The sequence below is a fragment of the Mixophyes fleayi genome, chromosome 4 (assembly GCF_038048845.1).
Source record: "Mixophyes fleayi isolate aMixFle1 chromosome 4, aMixFle1.hap1, whole genome shotgun sequence".
NCBI classification, from domain to species: domain Eukaryota; kingdom Metazoa; phylum Chordata; class Amphibia; order Anura; family Limnodynastidae; genus Mixophyes; species Mixophyes fleayi.
Window position 1 is genome coordinate 91,720,275 of NC_134405.1, and position 20,637 is coordinate 91,740,911.

The 20,637-nt window shown below is 36.4% G+C and overlaps 1 protein-coding gene across 1 annotated transcript in view; it reads left to right on the forward strand.

Annotated features, from left to right (window-relative positions):
* Positions 1–20,637, forward strand: part of AGBL1 (AGBL carboxypeptidase 1) — a 504,403-nt gene that overhangs the window by 326,155 nt on the left and 157,611 nt on the right. The window contains exon 22 of the mRNA XM_075207747.1: positions 7,625–7,785. Coding sequence (XP_075063848.1) covers positions 7,625–7,785 — 161 coding nt within the window. The remainder of the gene's footprint in view (positions 1–7,624; positions 7,786–20,637) is intronic.

The window sequence follows — 20,637 nt, forward strand, 5'->3', positions numbered from 1 at the left end:
GTGTACAAATTTTTCTGGCATATAGCTGTGGCTGAAAATCCTGGTATTCACTGGTTACAGAGTTGTGACATATCAAGAAACAAATGTAACTGGTTTTATTTCTTTTCCTTCCTTTCTTTTTTTTCTGAGGTAGAGGGTGTTCAAATATCAGGACCACCCTTTAGGAAATCTAAATATCTCTGGCCAGGTGTCAAAAAATTTAACCTTGTTAGTACATAAATTAATTTTCTCCTTCTTGTATACTTCTGAAAGAAAACACAATAATTGTTTAGTATCTTCACAGCAGAACATCATTCACATATTCTGGTCTCCAAATAATTAGAACTGTCTATGAAACCTTATAAAGATTGAACCCCCATGTAGGTAACAGCAAAAGAAAATATTCAGAATAGTTCTTATTAGCATTAAAAATCAGCGCTGCACAAATCTGTGACTAATAAATAAATCTGCATCGAAAAGCAGTATGGGGTCCAGTCATTTGTCCGTTCTGGCTCAGAACACAGGAAATTTCCATATACTGAACCCCTACTCTTGGCATGGGAATAAAACATCCACCTCATTCCATAGGAAGAGGGAGATGGGAGGAGAGACATCTTTGTAACATGGGGAACTACAAACAAATGAAAAACTGACGCAAGAAATCCCACTTTGTAACTCTACACAGATGCTATTTTCAAAGCAAAACTACTTTATTCACTTAATACCTTCACAGCAGTTCTTTAAAGCTTAAATTTAATGTGGACATCTTCCAGATTCATAAAATCAGCATATTTTCTAGAAATCTTTTATGATGTTCAACAATAGTTTCTAACTCAAATACAAATACAACTTAGACCAAGAAATCACGAGCATTCGACAGAATATGAAAACTGTTTAATTTTTTTTCTATCCTGCAGTTCTGAAATTAAAAGGGAAATGCACCCTTTCTTTAATGTTTTATATATGGATACATTATTAAAACCAGATGTTTCACTAAAATCACACACACAAAAACTCCAGAATGCGCATTCCCAAGATAAACTTAAGAAAAGTTAACACTTAGCTTGCAACAGGACGTTTATCTATAAAGTCTTAGCAGGCACTACAAAATAATTTAGTTTACTGTCTTCACAAACAGACTTATTTACACATATACATATTTATTCACACCTCTGTCTCCAAGGTGATAAAGAAATGAAATGTCCAGCATTTATTGCAATAGAGCTGAGTGGATAGCCCCAGACAGAAATACGAGACAGATATGCCATGTCATTTTATCATATATGGAACAAACAATTCAGTGATCAATAATATTAACACAGCTGAAGTAAGGTTTGTAATTCTAAAAACAGATGAAGTATTTTACACATAGACAGCAGGACAGTTATTAATTCTTAAGTAGCTTTCTAACCAGACCCGTCCTCTGGAACCATAGCTCGATGTAATTCCAACATATTTTTAGTTATAGTTCCGATATGCATCTCTTTATATGAAATACTCACACTATTTCTCAAGTTACAATGTACAATATGCAGTGAACCAATAGTATTGTCACAACAGACACACATGCAAACCATCAGGATATAAAAACAAAACATTCAGTTATTCAGGGAGAGCTGAAACATGAGAATGCTATACGCTGTGCAATGGCTGTATCATCACTTTTTTCTGCTTTCTTTTGAAATTTCTGCAATTTTGACTGCTCATATCACTTATTAACAACTAACAATTAAAAAACATTTTAACTGTCTTATTTTTCACTTTACTCTTATAAGATAATTTTATCCCTCATTACGCCTAGGGTTCCACATTAAAAATTCCTGTCTCTGGAAAACACATTTTATAACTTCTTATATAACTGTTATTTTTCCCCTGCACCACTTTTCAGTTTCATGCAATCAGGATTGAAACTCTACAGGCACTCTTTGCTCGGGTGCTACCTTTCCTCTCCTTAGAAATAACAGACCCTATCCTGATTTTGGTGGTCGTCAGTATATCGATGCTGACTACACTGACACCACTTACCACGATGTCTGTACTCCAGCTGCCTGGTTCCACGACGAGGATACATCACGACTGTTGTATCCTAACGACTTCAAGCAATTCAGAACACTGAAGATGCCAGCTGCACTGGATGACATCAGTGACCTCGCCGACGCTGTTACCTGTTGTAGTCAGCACCGATTTTCCGTACCCTGACTCTCTATTCATCTAAGGGATGTGTTCATCGCGAGAACCATGCATCTCTACTCACATATTAACTTATTAACTTTCCAAATAAGGCTACAGAGTAGTTCACAAAACATCACAATGCTATAGGTGATCATTTAACAAATTAACTTTACAAGTCACATCTCATCATTATCGTCACCATTCAATTATATAGCGCCACTAATTCCGCAGCGCTGTACAGAGAACACACTCACATCAGTCCCTGCCCCATTGGAGCTTACAGTCTAAACTCCTTAACACACACACACAGACAGAGAGAGAGATTAGGATCAATTTAATAGCAGCCAATTAACCTACCAGAATGTTTTTGGATTGTGGGAGGAAAAAGGAGCACCCGGAGAAAACCCACGTAAACACAGGGAGAACATACAAACTCCACACTGATAAGGCCATGGTTGGGAATTGAACTCATGACCCCAGTGCTGTGAGGCAGTAGTGCTAACCACTAAGCCACATGCTGCCCCATCTCTTAACTTTGCAAACAAGTATACATAGTGTAAAAAAACTAAAATATCTTTTGCCAGTTATGGGTGGCCAGTCCATACTGAAGAAAAACACATTTTAGCAACATTTAAAACGAACAATAGTTTCTTAAGTTTCTGCAGAAACACATTACATTAATAACTTATTTAGCTATAAGGTCCTAGATTATTTTACCTATCAGCATCCACCCTTATTCCTCTTCACTTATTCCTGCTTCGGTACCTCGATACACTTCGGAGCACAGGTATATTTAACACATCTGATACTCACCAGTGAAGAGGAGTATAGAGCATCAACGTCTCCCCCTTGTCAAAGCAGTCATGAAGCAAAACTTTAAAGCAAAACTTTGTTTTAAAGCTATTGCTGCTTTAAATTTCCCACTTCAAAGTTTCCAAATATCGGCAACTTGCAAAAAACTAATTTATCCCAAGGTGTGATCACATTCAACTATGCTTATAAAGAGTGTCTGTGATTGTCTGAATAAGACTCACATGTGATCAATGAGAAACAACAAAAGTTGCTACAATGTAAAAACTTGACAATTTTGATGCTGACTGAAATATATTATTTAATATATGGACAATAGTATTGAGTTTAATATTTTAGAGTTAGCATTAATTTGTACCCTAATAGGTGTTGAGGATACTTTTAGGATATATGGTTATCATTTTTAATAAATCTGTACTTACATTATTTTCTTTATTATCACTTTTGGATGATTTGTAATCCATTATTTCTCTATGGAAAATAGCTGCTTGGAATAATCAGTTTAAATTAGTAATAATAAAGATGAATATTTTACTGTAATATTACTGTGGACTTTAATTGTGGCTCAATACCAGAATCTTTTTTTCTCTTGTGTATAAAGATAATATAAGCTGTTTTGGGTGAGCAGCCCCTAAAATGAAGAGGTAAGGCTCACATAGAGTATTTATAGGAGAAGTCCACTTTGTTCCTGTGTAGATAACAATTCCCTTTTTTCTATATAAATTGCTACTAACTGTAGTGTAGCTCCCAACTGGAATAGGTCTGACCCTCCCTCGTTCAAAGCAGTTTTTAATAGAATGGCAAATTAGTGTTCTTAATTATTGTCCAAATAAGTTCCATACTATCTGGACCCTTTGGCTGAATACCATGAGACCTCTCATCCGACTATTATAATATAATCCCTGAAAACAGAGGATACAACTTTGATGGTTCTATCCTAACAGCCCCCTTCTAGTCCCTTCACACTATGTCCCATTTATCCCTTTTCTCATATCTGGCTAACAGATTCTTAAACTTGTAGTTCACCTGAAAGTTTTTTGGTTTTTTTTAGGAATGTTATATATGATGTACTGTGATGACCATGGATATAGGCTTTATGCTACTCTGATATGCATAAATCATACCTGCCAAATTTTCAAATTAATCGGCATATTTTATATCAGGGATGGAGCTTTATGATGCAAATTCTCGCCATTAAGCTCCTCCTCCTTCACAGTCCAGGAGGATGCCTACTCTTCCGGGAGCCCGGGAGGACTGCCCGAAATTCAGGAGCCTCCTAGAAATTCCAGGAGAGTAGGCAAGTGTGACATAAATACAGGATCGTGATCATGTACGCTTTTTTTGCCCCCTCCTTCTCCCTCCATATTATTTTCTGTATCTAGTTGCTTATTTCTTATATTGACAAAATAATAACATGTATTTTAAACAAGTTGATATGTAATAAAGACAGTCCCAAAGTCCTCTCAATCTCATGATCAATTTAAGACATATAGGTGGCTGAACAGAGTAGTATTTTAGGTGACAAATTCAGTATAAATGAATGAAGTGGGAAAGTAGGGCGGACTTTAATGTGAAATTGTTACTATTTCTACCAAACTCATTTCCCAGAGCCTGTGCAAACCCACAAATGTAGGTGCATCACCCTTTTATTTTCTTTATTTCTAATAACTAGTATTGGAGGGTGGAATGCACTGGGAAGATAATCAGTTGCACTTGTGTGAAAGAAAAGCAGCACAGGTGGACATATGTGGCAGTTTGGAAATTAGGGGCCTGATTCATTAAGGATCTTAACTGAAGAAGCTTCTTATTTAAGTCTCCTGGACAAAACCATGTTACAATGCAAGGGGTGCAAATTAGCATTCTGTTTTGCACATAAGTTAAATACTGACTGTTTTTTCATGTAGCACACAAATATCAACTTTAAATTTCAGTGTACAAATAAGCTATCAAGTATTTGTGTGCTACATGAAAAAACAGTCAGTATTTAACTTATGTGCAAAACAGAATACTAATTTGCACCCCTTGCGTTGTAACGTGGTTTTGTCCAGGAGACTGAAATAAGGAGTTTCTTCAGTTAGGATCCTTAATGAATCAGGCCCTAGGCTTTTTAGGTCAGCATTTAAAATTTTGTGATTTGCAAATCAGTATTTTTATTTGCATTTATCTTTTCTGTAAATACTGCTTACTTTGCCGTAAATTCACCTTGAGTGCCTATAAGAATTGTGTGTGACATCTGTGGGACAGCAAGACGTAGATACCTACTGACAATACCATCAGTAGAGGTTTCCTCTTGTATCTCCCTGTTAAGCCGACACTAAATCCTCTTGTAAAGTGCCAAGAATGAGCTTATCTCAGCAATGCTACTATATGCAAAAATTCTTAATATTATTGAAAGGCTATGCTATTACCATAAAGAAATTAATATTGTCTGTAATCTTAGTATGCCCCTTGCTGATGTCATTCAGCGCACACAGACACACTCTACACTTGTGTCAGCACATGCTATTGTACAAGAGTGCAACCTGCTGTTTGATGAGACCTTCAATTAGGCTTGCTTTCATCTCATTGTAATATAACCTAGCCGCAGGAAATCTGTGTCTGGCTCTTAAAGTCAGGATAATTTTGTATTTATAGTGCTTGCTCAGAAATAAACCATTGAGTGGTGCTCCAGCTGTGGAAAAACTGTCTGCGACAGTGGTTACCAAGACGTTATTGTACTACTAGACCCAGTGATTCTTGTATAATGCTCAGCCCTGGATTTGTGTCCACAAATATCATTCACATAGTTCAAACATTTAAATATGAGCTACACATAGACATATGTAAATGATGAGTTGTTGGTATACATATTAAATATATTTAACCATGGGCTGAATTATAGATGGATGTTGAATGTGATCTTAACAAATGTCTTTCAAGCTTGAAGGTTTGAGAATTTCACGTGATTTTTTTGAACTTTTGCGTAAATTTGACTAACAGGTTTGAGAGTCATTTTCAAAATGGCTTGAGTGTATTTCTGGTGCACATAATTTAGTTATTTACTGTGAGAATGTCACATGCAAGGCTTGTTCTGCCTTGTGTGAACTTGCACCACTAGGATGGAATAGAAGAGTTTAGTGCCAACCTACACGTCACATGATTATACTACCTCATAGACAGGGGTGGGCTGGACCGGGGGGCAGCGGGCACCCGGGCCGCTCAGTCTAGAGGCTGTTCGGGCCGGCCGCCTCCCCCCGTCCCCCGCCGTGGATGCAATCATTTTTTTTCTATTACCGGCGGCCGCATCCGATGCTGATACCTCCCAGCCCGCGTCTGCCCATAGAGCATGATTAGAGTTGTAATTCAGCAAATACAACAACCTTAGCTGCCAAATATCCTTAATTTCAGAGGACAGTCTGAACTTAAATCACCATTGAGGTCAGTCTGACTTTGATTTGTTCTTGTAAGTTTTGGGGTTTTTAAAATATATAATGTCAGAGTTATTAAATATTTCCCAGCTGCACAAAACCATGTATCTTTTATACACTGTAAGGTAAATTACCTTTTAAATACCTGTTCTTATTCAAGATAAGGTGGGTGTAAGAGAATCCAGCTACCTGAAGTGGAACTATGTAATACATATTAGTAACAGCAGATTGTCAGTGACACCACCCAAAACTGTTAATTGCAACATTTAACAGCATTGCAGAATTTTTGTTTCTGCATTGTCAAATGTCCACGACTGTCATGGGACTAGTGTACAGGGACAGTCTGTTACTGGCTACTACAAATACAATTGTCCACAAATACTGCCATTTTACCTGTGAAAATGTGTAATTAGCCCAATATTGCCTTATGTTTGATCCTGAAAAATAAGCACAATGCCCACTAATGATCAGAACATAAGTTCACAGATCCCACTTCACAGTACCACTTTGCCACTAACTGTGACTGACTGTGCTGACTGTGCAGCATGTATGTCACATGAAAATGCCGTTAGTAAGTAAGGAAACAGAGGCTTATCGAGTGTTGAGGATTCAAACCCACCATTTATAACCCTCGTATGTCCATACTAGTGGTAGTTTTTTATTATGCCTAATATAAATTCCAGGGGGATGTTTACTCTGATGCAGCTTCACATGCGGACTATATCTAATATATGTTATATGTGTAGTGCTATATAGTTCAATGGAACAGTGGTCACCGGAATGAGATTGCCTTCATTTTAAATTGGAAAATAATATGATGTTGAAATCTTAAAAGTCTGTTTCACAACACGCAATAAAATAAAACTGCTCTTCTGTGGTGTCAGTGTATTTCCAGTATTAATCATGTTATTTTACCCTCTATTTTGGTAATTGCTTGGCTCAATATTGTAAGAGTTGCTCTGGCCATTTATGTTTTTGTAAGTAACAGTAGGTGTCTGTCTACTATTTGAGGCAGTCATTTTTGAACAAAGTAAAATAAGTTTCAGGCATCAAAGAGTTTGGCTGTTTACCTTTCGATAAATAGTGCTGGCTCATCATCTGCAAATTGTTGCAAAAGCATTTAAATGCAAGTGCAGAAGTTATTAATGGTTTCATGGAATTCAGTTAAATGAATGCACACACGTTCTAATGCCAGTAGTTTATCTTGAAGATAGATTGTGGTCTCTTAATTTCCATATCCTTTACACCTTTCACAGGGTTTGCAAGTTGGAACAAAGGAACTAGAGGAAATGGGAGCAAAATTCTGCCTAGGACTCTTAATTCTTCAGTCTAAATCCCTTTACAACGCTGCTCTGCTACCTGAGGTGGAGACACTACTAGAGGCGGAAAAAGAATGTACTGACAAGCATAGAACCAGGTAAGACTTTTTCTTGATGAAATAAACTCTATGGTTAATTTTTATTAAGCTATTTTGTGTTTTTCTAATACAGTGTGCATAGTTTTTAACAGTAGTCTGAAAGCACAAACCTTGTCAAAAATAATGTTATTGTATGGATCCCTAATGCTACGCTAAAGATTTCTTTGTAGTGTGGATGTTGAATTGGAGGAAATGATTATTATTTACTGGTTCTGAGATGTACTAGATCTCCTGCCCAACCCGCAATAAACAAATTTCATAAGGAAAGATGTTTTTCTATATATAGAAAAAGAATAAGAAAAACAAGACTAGACAAAAGTTTAACCAAATTCACTAAACATCAGCAGCAATTTGGACAAAATTACTTTGTGCAAGTTTAGGACTTATTGCATCATCCCACATAAAATAATGTGTAACAATATGGAGGAGGCACCAGACTGATGACGTCATCAAACCTGTGTGCGATGATGTCACTGAGGGGGTGGAGCTAGACCACTGCACTATAGAAAAAGATCTATAGTGCAGGGGGTCGGCATAAGGCAGTAAAAGTGTGATATCTCCCTGATCTTGCCAACTATACGCTCAGAAATCCCCTCTTTCAAATTGTTTGACCCTTGACAAATTATCTCTAGTGATCAGTGTGATCACCTGACCATAACCCCTGCGCTGCATAAATCATTAAGAAGTTTAGGGATTGGGAGATGACCCCCATCCTGGCTTCAGTAAACTCAGGGGCAAACCAGCTCTAATCTTACTACATAAACTCAGTTATACTTTTAGCAATAATGTTCACCACTCACTATCTCTATTACCTTGACTTGTTTCATGACCTCCTCCCCCCACCCCTCTCCAGATTGCTGGTGCTCCCTCCTTTTGTTCCCCTTTTTAATGTTATGTAACTGGGTATTTTTCTTTCCTGTTTTATTGAACACCAGACAATAACCCCCTACACTACAGAAAACATTAAGGAGCACAGGATTTGTGAAAGGATTTGTAATAATCGTCCTGGCTCCAAGAAATTATAACGGCCCCTTACATCATAAATTATATTTCCCTCTTTTAAAGTATGTACTCCTTCAGTAGTTATTGTAACATCCAACACTACTGAAAGTGTAAACAAGTTCAGAGATGGGGAATCTTTCTTTTTCCTGTTTTGGAAAGGTGAATTCATGCAAAAGAAGAATCACAAAGAATTTATTGGTGGTATTTAGAAAAAAACCTACCCATTTGCTTTTAGTTGACTTACAATAATTTGTGTAGATATGCAAAAACAAATTACTGATATTGATGTTGGAATGTGACCAGCCCAAAAAGTGCCAAAATAGGCTCCGCATAGGGGTGAGAAAAGCTTCAGAAGCAAAGGGGTTAAAGGTTAACTCCACACAAAACAGAAGATTGATTTCTATGTGTATTGGGTTACATACGATCAAAAGATAAGCTAAAACGTATCTATTTTGTGGCATTCTACCTATTGTACATATCCTGGGGATCCCCCTAACGTCTGCTAAAGTCTAGCAACCTCTCTTCATTCCTACACGGTAGCATTTTGTTAATCAGTAACACATGATCTGTTTAAAAAAGTGTTGAGAACAGTTATCTATGGTCTCGCCTGATAGGTTGGAAAGCTGGACACCAGTTAAGTATTATTCTATGCTGGTGACTAAATTATGGCATTCTCCCCAATGCTAAAGTTTTCAAGATATCAATAAACAGCAACTACAAAGGGAACATCTACAAGCTATGAAAACAGATTCTATCATGTTACTTCATCTACAAAACTTCATTGAAAACAAACAATTAAAACAAATCCTTTTTTATAATAGCAGATGTGAGTAGTTTAATTTGCTGAATTTTATGCTACATGTAAAACAAAAAGTATCATAATCCCTTTACCTGTACATTTTGAATTTTCTGTATGTATTTCCTAAAACACTTTCCCATAGAGTCGTAATTATAGAAGTATGTGTTTAGAAAAATTGAATATGTGAAACAAGCAAAACAAGACTATTCTAAGAATATCTGCAGTGTTTCTACAAATAATCAGAACTTCAGTATAGCATGAAATTAAAGTAGTGGTGTTTGAAGACTTTCATACATATGAAACGTTTTGCTGAATATCGAACTTAAGGCACTCATGTGCATTTCTGTATCACCAAGAGATTTTACTTCTAACATTGTAATTATTTATGCACATCTTATATTTTCCAATGTATTGCCAGAGATGTGGATACTAGACCAATGATTTGCTTTTTGCGTTTTGTATTTCTATGCTTTTGTTCACATTTACAAAAATAAACATGGGGTCATTATAACCATGCAAAATGCGAAGTCCTGATAATATGTAAAGAGAATCTGATTAAACTAGTAACACTCAAAATGTAAATACATTGTTCCAGAAGTCTCTATAAGGCTGGGTACACACTACACTGTTTTCAGCCAACCATCAGGCCAATCAAATGATAAACGTCCGTTCGGCCCAATGAACGATTATCGCTCCAAAGCTCATCATATCGTTTGATTTGATATTTAAACCAGACTAAAAATGTTGTTGAACGATGGAGCAATGTTGTTCCTATTCTGCATGTGTATGCACTCACAATCAGTGTCCATAGATCTCTATGGAGTGTGCAGAGTCACAATCTTTCAGACGATGGTTATGACAGATAAAGAGCACAAATCTAAAGGTAAATCATGTAAAATGTTTTAGTGAGTACACATGAATCTGCATTCTGATTGGGACTTTTTCTTTTTAATTGGTGGTAAAATCGTTAAATATATTGCATGGGATACATTTTGTATATGTGTACTTTAATAGGATCCTGGGATCCACCATAAGAATGATACAATGCCTTTGATCTTATTAATAACAAATCTCATTAATTTTTGGGATATAATGCAATTTGCGTCTTTTTCGCTATTTTAGTCACGTCAAATAATATGCACCCGTGACATCACAGATGTACTTTAGAGGCATTATTTCACTCAACCTTTTGAGCTTTCCCCTAATACCGTGCCAACCATAAACAAGGTATCCCAGTTGTTATGCTAGCGCATACCAAACTAGAAATCCCTAAGATCGACTTATGTGATCCCTGTGTTTGACAAGGCTATATATATTGCCTAAATATTGCACACATCTATTGATCTCCACTGTCAAATAGCCCACCATTATGTGTTGATCGCTAAATATATACCATTCTATCATTTACCTCACTATACTGCATTATCTATATAAACATCCATACATCCTATACATTCCATTTATCTAAACATACAAAGCAGGCATACAGATACAAGTCTTTTACTTTACAAAGATAATCAAACATACAGTACATAAATGCATACATAAAATACAGATAATACATTATAGATTAAACAGACGATGCTAAAACTTCAGAACTATATAATATCCTATTCCGTTGTGTGTGTGTGTGTGTGTATATATATTTATATGTACTAGTGTATATGCTGTAAGACAGAAATGTATAGGGGTGTATGGTCAGTACTGCTCTTTCGTGTAATGTGTGTATAGATGTAACAATAGAGAAAAAGAATGTGTTTTAAGCAAGCAGATGTTGGTGTATGTATAAAATGTGTACAAATGTGTTTCGGTGGTAGATAAAGAAAGATTAAATGAGAGAGAGACAAAGATATCAGATAAAAAAAAGAGTGATACAGAAAGATTGCATAGTGCCTGTGTGGGTAACATGTGGTCAGCCTAGCATAGAGGGTGAGAAAGAGATGAGGGCGATGGAAGTTAGAGTTCATTGTAGAGTAAATAGTAAAGCTAGCCTTTGTAAAGTATGTTTGAAAAGGTTACTTAAAGATTCAGAGAGTTAATAGAAAATAGATATAAACTTTACATATATGTGCAAGCAAAGTATTATAAGTTGCAGGCAGAATACATATAAGGTAAATAGAGTTAATAGAAATACATGCAAGCAAGGAAAGTTATACAGACAGATATAAGAAGATAAAAGTTACCAACAGATAAGATAAGCTTACTGTGGAGTGTTATGTCCTGTGGGCTCCATGTGTAAGAGAAGTCCCCAACTTCCAAGTCTGTATGTGGTGTGATCGAAAGAGGGCTTTTACAGACTGAGTTAAAGCTTATAAAGCTTTACCCAAAATGCCTTCAGGTGGGGCATGTAACCTATACCACACCCACGCAACTGCACAACAGCAATGATGACTCACTGCTCTGTGTTTCTTAGCTATGACTTCCTCTCCTGTGAGCACATGTTTTTCCCTTGTTTGAACCTAACTTACTGTGGAGCCATATATGAGAGACAATTTCTTTGGTTGAAATGCTCTTGCTTTCAGCCAGTTCATATTTTAATCTGTGCCTATGTTCGGCGCATGTAAACAGCAGTGGAATGCTAGCGTCTATTATGCGTGGCTAAAGATCCACCCACTGTGACCAGTGGCGCACGCAGTGGGGGTATCTGAGTCTCCAGAAACCCCCCCCCTGCGCTAACTAAGTGGCCTTCATAGCGGCACTGTCCTATACAGCAGCTGTGGCGCTGTCAAAGAAGCATCACTGCGTGGGCGCTTGCGCAGCAGCTCCCTCTAGTGTTTTGGGGGTTTTTTTGGTCAGGGGGGGAACCCCCCCTTGACAATACCTGCGTGCGCCCCTGGTGACTGCATCATCAGCGACGATATAGGAGCTCCTTCACATGTACCCAGTCTTAGAGTTATCTACGAATGTGCAGAAAGGCATGTCTGCCATTTTGTTATGCCAAGTGCTTATTTTTTTGGAAAATTGAAACGCTTTTTTTTCTTTTAGAAACACATGGATCTGTACGTGTAGATGGTATGAGATGGGAGGAGCTGATTCTCAACTAAATATGGGTTGGGCATTAAATGCCCCTTAGATTGCACATAAGTGAAGGAGTGGAGAGGGTGCATTTATGGTTTGCTGATGACCACAAAGCTTCTATATCCATGCAATTTGACATAATGTTTATGGATGTCCAGGAGGTGCTGCCATTCATGTATCTCAATGTGACATTCAAATGTAAACCATTTATATACATAAATAGATTGGTGTACTTTAATTGAGGAAAAGCAGTGGTATTGTATTATAGAATGGGGTTATTTCCACCTAGTTTAAACTGTCCCTAATTAACCCCCTGTGAAATTATGTTATTTAATGGCTTTATACCATTACCGCTATCAGATCATTGAGATTTTTATGAATCAAACTTCTACATATAAGCGTTGGAACAATGGGACATTACTTATGTTAATGTATTGAGTGCAGTTCCTAGGCTAAAATGATTGATAGTTTTTGATGCAATCAGATATCATTAAATGCATGAAATACAATTTTTTCACCTGATGATTGTATTTGAATTGTTACTGTGCCTACAGACTGCATGTGGCCCAATAGTATATTATTACCGCCCCACAGAAAGTTATTAGCCTCATACATTTTAATGCAGCAGTCTCCTCAGAGCACTGTTGGAGAACTCCAAGGAGATGCCAGATAGAATTCCCCAGAATGCAGTGCTCAGAGAGGAATCGTGTTAATTTTTCTTCACTTCCTGTCTGGACAGCATAGGAGCAGAACACTCAGTGGAGCGACCCAGAATGTTCTGTCAACGTTATATATATATGTGTGTATGTATGTGTGCATGTATGTGTGTGTATATATGTATGTGTGTGTGTATATATATATATATATATATATATATATATGTATGTATGTATGTATGTATGTACAAGTTAACCCATGCATAATACTCATGCATTCTAGTCAAATCAAGCTACTTAAGGTCTTAAAAAGGTTCTTGTCATGCATTTGGGCCTAGCCCAGGCCTCCTCAGGGGAAGAGCGTTACTTCCCGACGCAAGCGCCCTTTTTAATGTGTGTTCATGAGGTAAAATTACCTCACGAAAATTAGTTTGAGCCCTCAACTCGTAAATTTAGCCTTTACTACCCCTCCCACGGGGGGAAGGGGATGATGGAAGTTAACTGACTTAACTATTCTAATTTTTTTGTCAAATAATGTCAGTATACCAAATTTCAGGTCAATTGGATGAGCCCTTTCTGAGAAAATAGTTTTTTCCACACACACACACACACACACACACACACACACACACACACACACACTAACACACGCCGCTAGGCTTTTACTTTTATATATTAGATAATGCTAAGAATTTAGTAGGTCAGTGTATAACTCCACCCAATAGGTGGCGCTGCAGCTTGTTTTTTTTTTTTCACACACAGACTAACACACGCCGCTAGGCTTTTATATTATAGATGTGTGTGTGTGTATGTGTATATATGTATATGTGTGTAATTTTCAAAATAAATTCATACATAAGCATGAACTTCACTATTTATGTTTGTCTTAGAAACAAATTTATTTCAAACATTTGAACATAAGCCTTTAGATCAAAATGTCTTTAAAGGTCACAAGAAACATACTTTCATTTCATACTTACATTCTGGTGTGTACACACTTTTGACTGGTAATGTAGTGTATGTATATTGTACATTGAACTAATCATTTTGAGTCTACACAGATGACATTGAGTAATGAAGGAGTAAGCAAATTCCAAAATAAATGGATTGGGGAGTTTTTAATTTTTGCATAGTGCTGCTTTTGTGTCCTTTTCTGTACTACTGTAAATATTATATGGATTCATAGCTGCTTGATTTCATTCTACAAGGACCTTGCTATTTGGCTATTGCCTATATATCACCGCCAAATGATTCCATTTTGTTTACTGTTCCTTTCACTGATAATATTATGGCACTTCCAAAAAAAAGTGGGCAAATTTAAACGTGCACCTAATTATGTGGGAGGTAGAAAAATAGAAAAATGTCTTTGTTTGTAGGATAATACGATTTGTTTTAAAAAGAGTAATTTAAAACAGATGTATAAAATAAGTAAATAATGATGAAGTGTGAGGGGAAGATTTCAATAGGCATCTACATTTGTTACATGGCTGTAACTATCCACTCGTCACAGTATGTATTTATGAAAATTAATCACGCAAAAGAGTTTTTGATGTTCATGAAGTTGAAATGAGGTACAAAATCATTGCTTTTAACTTTGATCTTTATCAACCTATGGTCTTCAACATGGTGTACAACCTGATAAAATTCAGTACTAGTTGTGGTGTTCACACATGGGCCAATCATAGGGCTTGGTTTGAGTGTCAGTCAAGAGTCAGTGTCTAATTTAGCCACATTGAAATAGGTGGCCACATTGGAAGATTTCAGCCCTTTGGTGGTCAGACTGAGTAGCCATATCTCTTTTGGCTTTATTGGAACTGGTCATGAAGTTGGAAATGATGGCACATAATAGAGTTTATTTTAAACTCACAAAAAAGGTGGAGGCGCAGAATCATGTTTGGTGGCGCTGAGCCTAGTTTTGAAATGAGATAAAGGGAGTGGAAGGTTTGCAGAGGTGTCTCCCTAGCATGAATAGTAAGCATTCAACTTGAAATGTACTGGGCAGACCATTTCGGCACTCAGGGGCTAAACCAATATGTTTTACAGCGTGCTTTGAATCTGATGTCCCCAGACTGGTAGTGATCATGTTCCATCTGCATTTACTCACATGTCCAATGATGACTTAATTGGACTATTATTGGACATCTAGCTTGGTTTGCGGCAACACAATCTGAGATGTTAGGTGAATTTCCCGATAGCAATGTTTGCAAATTACATTATATTTTGTATATGTTTATTCCAAGTATCCCCTAAAGTGTGTAAACCTATTCCCAGTACAGTACTCCATAAAGTTTATAAAAATTTGTCAAGCATTCTCTTATCCCTTAATTTTTTTTTTATGTATTTTATTCAATTTAACATTTATAATTTTTAGTTTAATTTAACAGCCAGAAGAACACTTGGAATTTGATCAACATACCCGTGGAGATACATTTGTCATAGGTTTAACTTTGTTCTACAGGTATCTTTTTTTTATAGTTACTGCCTAAGGATATGCCTGTAGCCAAAGACAAAGAAAGTCTGCTAATAGGTAAGCTACATCTTTATTGGATGTAATGAGTTTTAAATGATAATGTGTGCCACTGGCTTATTGTTCCATGGCTGTCAGAAAAGTTTTGTTTTCATAGGAAATGTTTTATATTCATATTAGCAAGAAAGTTTGCCCAGAATTCCAGGCCATTGACTTGTGTTGAGGATACAATATGCACTGTTAGTAGATAAAAAATCTAATGTATAGTAGACATTTTTATTATAGCATATTTTTTAACAGTATATATTTTACAAAAATAAAAGAATAAAGCACTGGAATTCTCGCAGGATTTGCCTTGCTCAAAGCGTGTACAATACTGAGAGATACCCTCAGGGCAGGCCTCTGTCAGGAAACCATGATATCAAAGAGTGATTGTGACAATTATGTAGGATATCTAATGACTGATTGTTATTACCTGTTGAATTCATGTATGACAATGTATATTGTATGTAACCTTGTAATGTAATCTCAATGTGTGCTTTGCTAGATGACGGTCTGAACTGCAGGTGTCAATTATCTGTTGAAAATAGCCAGACCAGGGTTAGATAAGTGTCTTGAAGGAGTTTGAAGCCCAAAAGTTGTTAACCATCTAGCCACTCAAACAGAAGAGAGGTGAGAGATTCTCTGAGGTACCCAAACATATATCTTAGTGATAGATAATTTACTTTGGAAAGCTCGGTGTCATTTTGGGAATCAATCTGACTTAATTCAAAATGTAATTCCTAATGTGGGGGTGAAGTGCCTGTAAGAAGGGTTTAAAATCTTCTGCTTTAGACATTACATTGTGCATTTTCGTGAGGGGATCTCTCAAGACTGAAATGTCTTATTTTTCTCAACTGTGTTCCCTCACACACCAGGGGCTAGATTTACTAAGCTGCGGGTTTGAAAAAGTGGGGATGTTGCCTATAGCAACCAATCAGATTCTAGCTTTTATTTATTTAGTACCTTCTACAAAATGATAGCTAGAATCTGATTGGTTGCTATAGGCAACATCCCCACTTTTTCAAACCCGCAGCTTAGTAAATCTAGCCCCAGGTCTTAACTAGTAAGTATTGAATTTGATTATATTTCCTATTTTATTTTCTGAAACTTATTTGCTCAATATATTGTATGCCTTGTTATTATTTTTTGTAACTAAGCATTGGAATCATTTTCAGATGAAATAAATTTAATTTAGTGTGTTCTCTGTGATTCTTTGTGAACTTACAAAGCTCAGGGAGGCTCATGCTACATGTGTATATGATTTAAGTGTGAAACATTAGTAAGTGGTTCTGGTAAACGTAAGGACACCATAATAAATCCTTTGTGGTAGCCGAAAAGGTGTATTCATTGCTAAATGACTAAGGTGACACCAGTCACGGCCAGCTGTTCAGGTTGCTGTATCTGGGACAGGCTGGGCGTTTGTGACAGTGATCATAACTTTCAATAATACAAATAGATTGTTTTTATTATATTTTCCTATTTTAATTGCAGTTTAATTGTATAACTGTACATTAATTGTGCTTTAACATATGGCCACCCTTCGATTATTTGTTATTTATATAAATAGAATATTAATTTTTTATTGAAAAATTATGTTGGAATTTCCCCTGTCAGTCTGTTTACCCCTGACCTACATAAATATACACAATCTATTACTATGACATTTAACATGGCTTCCCTTAAGCTAATAGAGAGGTGTGTTCATGCAGACACATTTTTACCAGCTCTTTCTTTCTTGTTTTACTGTATTCTATACGTTTTCATTGATTTCTGATTGCTGAGTCGGTGCTCCATATCTATGTCTCACATTACAGTTTCCAACAAGTCATGCTTGTTTTAAAAATATACAGTTTGTCTCCGACACAGTTCTGCTAAAGAGAAGATGTCTTGTGTTGGCATTGAATTGGCTTTTCAGAATATGCCTTTGACATCAGACATTTCCGCTTGTCAGGAGTTATATCTCCGCTTGTCTTCAACCTTCCTGTTTCGTGATGGGTCTCCACAGCCTATTCTAAGCTTTTTCTATTTGTTCCTTTCACTCTTTGCCTCTGGGAAGAGAAAATTGCACAGCACTAACTGGTCAAGTTATATGTGATTGATTGTTTCTGTTACATGATCCAGAAGAATCAAAATCAATGTTCAGCATGCTTAAGCCATGTAAAACTGTCAAGGGTTATGCCCTAGACAGGATAGGATAGGACTGTGAAAAAGACAAAATTTATTTCGTAGGAAAACAGGGCAATGGGTATATTTATCAATGGACGAAGAGCTTTATTGCCGGAGAAAACGGGTATCTTTTCTGGCAATAGGGTTAACTCTTACACATCAAAGAGATAAACGCCAGGTATCGTTGGTGACAGTTTTCCCATGCAAAGCCTAGGGAAGCCTAGTTAATAAGCATTGTAGTGGTACATGTTCTGCGATAATACTTGTGACAACAGAAGCACATCTGAGATCTGAATAGGAGGCATGTGCAATCTGCACCACTTGGGTCCCCATGTGAGAGAGCTGCGTGACTCTTGACTTGTAGATGCAAGGTAAAGCGTTGCCGACAAGCATGCTGCACAGTTGTTTTCTATTTCTGGTTAACTGTCACTGACTTAGTCTATCTCTTTGGCCAAAGCGATGCACTACAAGCCCCAGCCAATAATGTTTTGTTTTGTTTTTTTAAATACATTTTTTAGGGTTACACTTTGCCTTAGAGTTTTTGATGTAATAAGATTCGGGGTTAATTCAAAGTTTGTTAAAGTTGTCCAAATCTAACTCACATTATAACCCTGATGACTTTATCTAAAATTTTGAATTTATTTGCAGGTAAAAACATATGGAAGCAGGAGGCTAGAGGTGAGGGTGGAGGAGGAGGTGAGGATTGAATAGGTGAGGATTGAATAGGTGAGGGTGGAGGAGGTCAGGGTGGAGGAGGTCAGGGTGGAGGAGAAGGGGGTGGGCAGTGTAAAACCTATGGTTTCTCCAGTTCTGTCAAGTTATAGAATCTTACATACATCCATGAATGTTGTAACTTATATAATACAAATTATATTTTAGGTTTAATGGTCTAATAAAGATGTGAAAGTCAAGTTCATCTTTAGTCATATAGTCGCACATTTTAATTTGCTATAGAAAAGTAGAATCTGAAAAATGTAATGCTTGATTCAAAAGTCTTCATGACATTTCATTTAGATGCCTATTGAGTGATTTTGCTGTTAATTCCTTTCTGATGTATGCTCCAAAACAGTTGCATATTATAAGTTAAGCTGACCCTCTTATACTGAATTTAGACACCTAGAGCAATGCCGGATGAACTTTCAAAGTGTCATCTAAAATTACTATTATAAGAGTCAGCTTCAGAGCATATGCACTAGTGGAAAGTACTGCATTATCTTCTCTCTTGTCAGATCAGATATTTAATAGGAACCCTAGAAGCACAAAGCACTCAGTTTATGATCATATGACATTATGCATTATAAGCCACAAAACCTACTACAGATTTGAAGAGGGGAAAAATAGAAAAAAAAAGTTCTTTTAAACTTAACATGAATAAAACAAATATATTTACCTAGCATCCTTTACTCTGGTTCTGTGGGATAATGCTGTTTGTTAGAAACTAGCTATGAAAATATAAATACCTTCTGTTTTAATAAATAAATTAAAATGAATTATACTTTAAATCAGCATTCAAAAGAATGCAGCTCAAAACACCCCAAAGTGCCACTACACTTATACCAAATAATATAAAAAACGAAGGATACATTATATGCACTTTCCCTCTTCAAGCAAAATACAATAAAGTGTGTGTCAAAAGATCACAATACAAATACATAAATGTATAAAGTCTCCAGTAAATTTGTGCTACAACAAATATATATAGAATTTGTATCTCTTATACATTCAATCTGAACTGTAGCACAGTGTTAAAAGAAGAACTTGATTTAATTATTCACTAATTATTTCACACTTTGAGGAGGACTCTGTGGAAGAGATATATATATATATATTTATTTCTTAGAACACAAATTCACTGGAGACTTTATACATTTATGTATATTTATTGTGATCTATTGACACACACTATTTTGTTAGAACAGGGAAAGTGCTTATTTTGAATCCTTCATTACTTATAATATTTTTTATATCTTCTGTTTTAAGAAGACTCTTACACATGGTAAAGGATTCTTTTTAGAAACTACATTGCCGGACCGCATAGCACAATTTGGAGTGAGGTGGTCCGGCAATGCAGTCCACCACCTGAGCATGTGCGGGGGACTGCGTATGCACAGTGAAACTTGATTATCATGTGGCTCCATGTAAAAGACTATAAGGTAATGCACTTTGGTTGTGGGATTCAGCTGAGAAGAACACAGCTGGAAAAACAACTTTGGAAAACTCAGACAATAAGATAAATAGCAGCACTCAATGTCAGAAAGCTGTTGCAAGAGCAAATACAACTGTGTTATGCATACAATGGAGGATGAATGCATGAAGGGCACATCATTTTAACATTGTATAAATCACTGACTAGCAACATAGAAATAGATTTTTCACTGTGAGGGTAATTAGACCATCAAATTCACTGCCGTGGGAGCTCGTATTGGCAGATGCATCACTGGATACATTTAAAATGGAAACCTTTCTTACAAGGAATGGCATCAATAGGTATAACAAGCATATGAAACAGCCGGGTGATTGATATAAAGAGTTAGCTTGATTGCCATATATGAAGTAAAAAAGGATTTCTTTCCCTCTAAAGTATAATTGTTAGTTTTTCCTTTAACCTCCTTTAGTTTTAGTTTTAACCTCTGCTGAATTGAAACTATTTTTACTTGGATGGATTTGTATATTTTTTTTATAACATTAAATGACTATGTGAC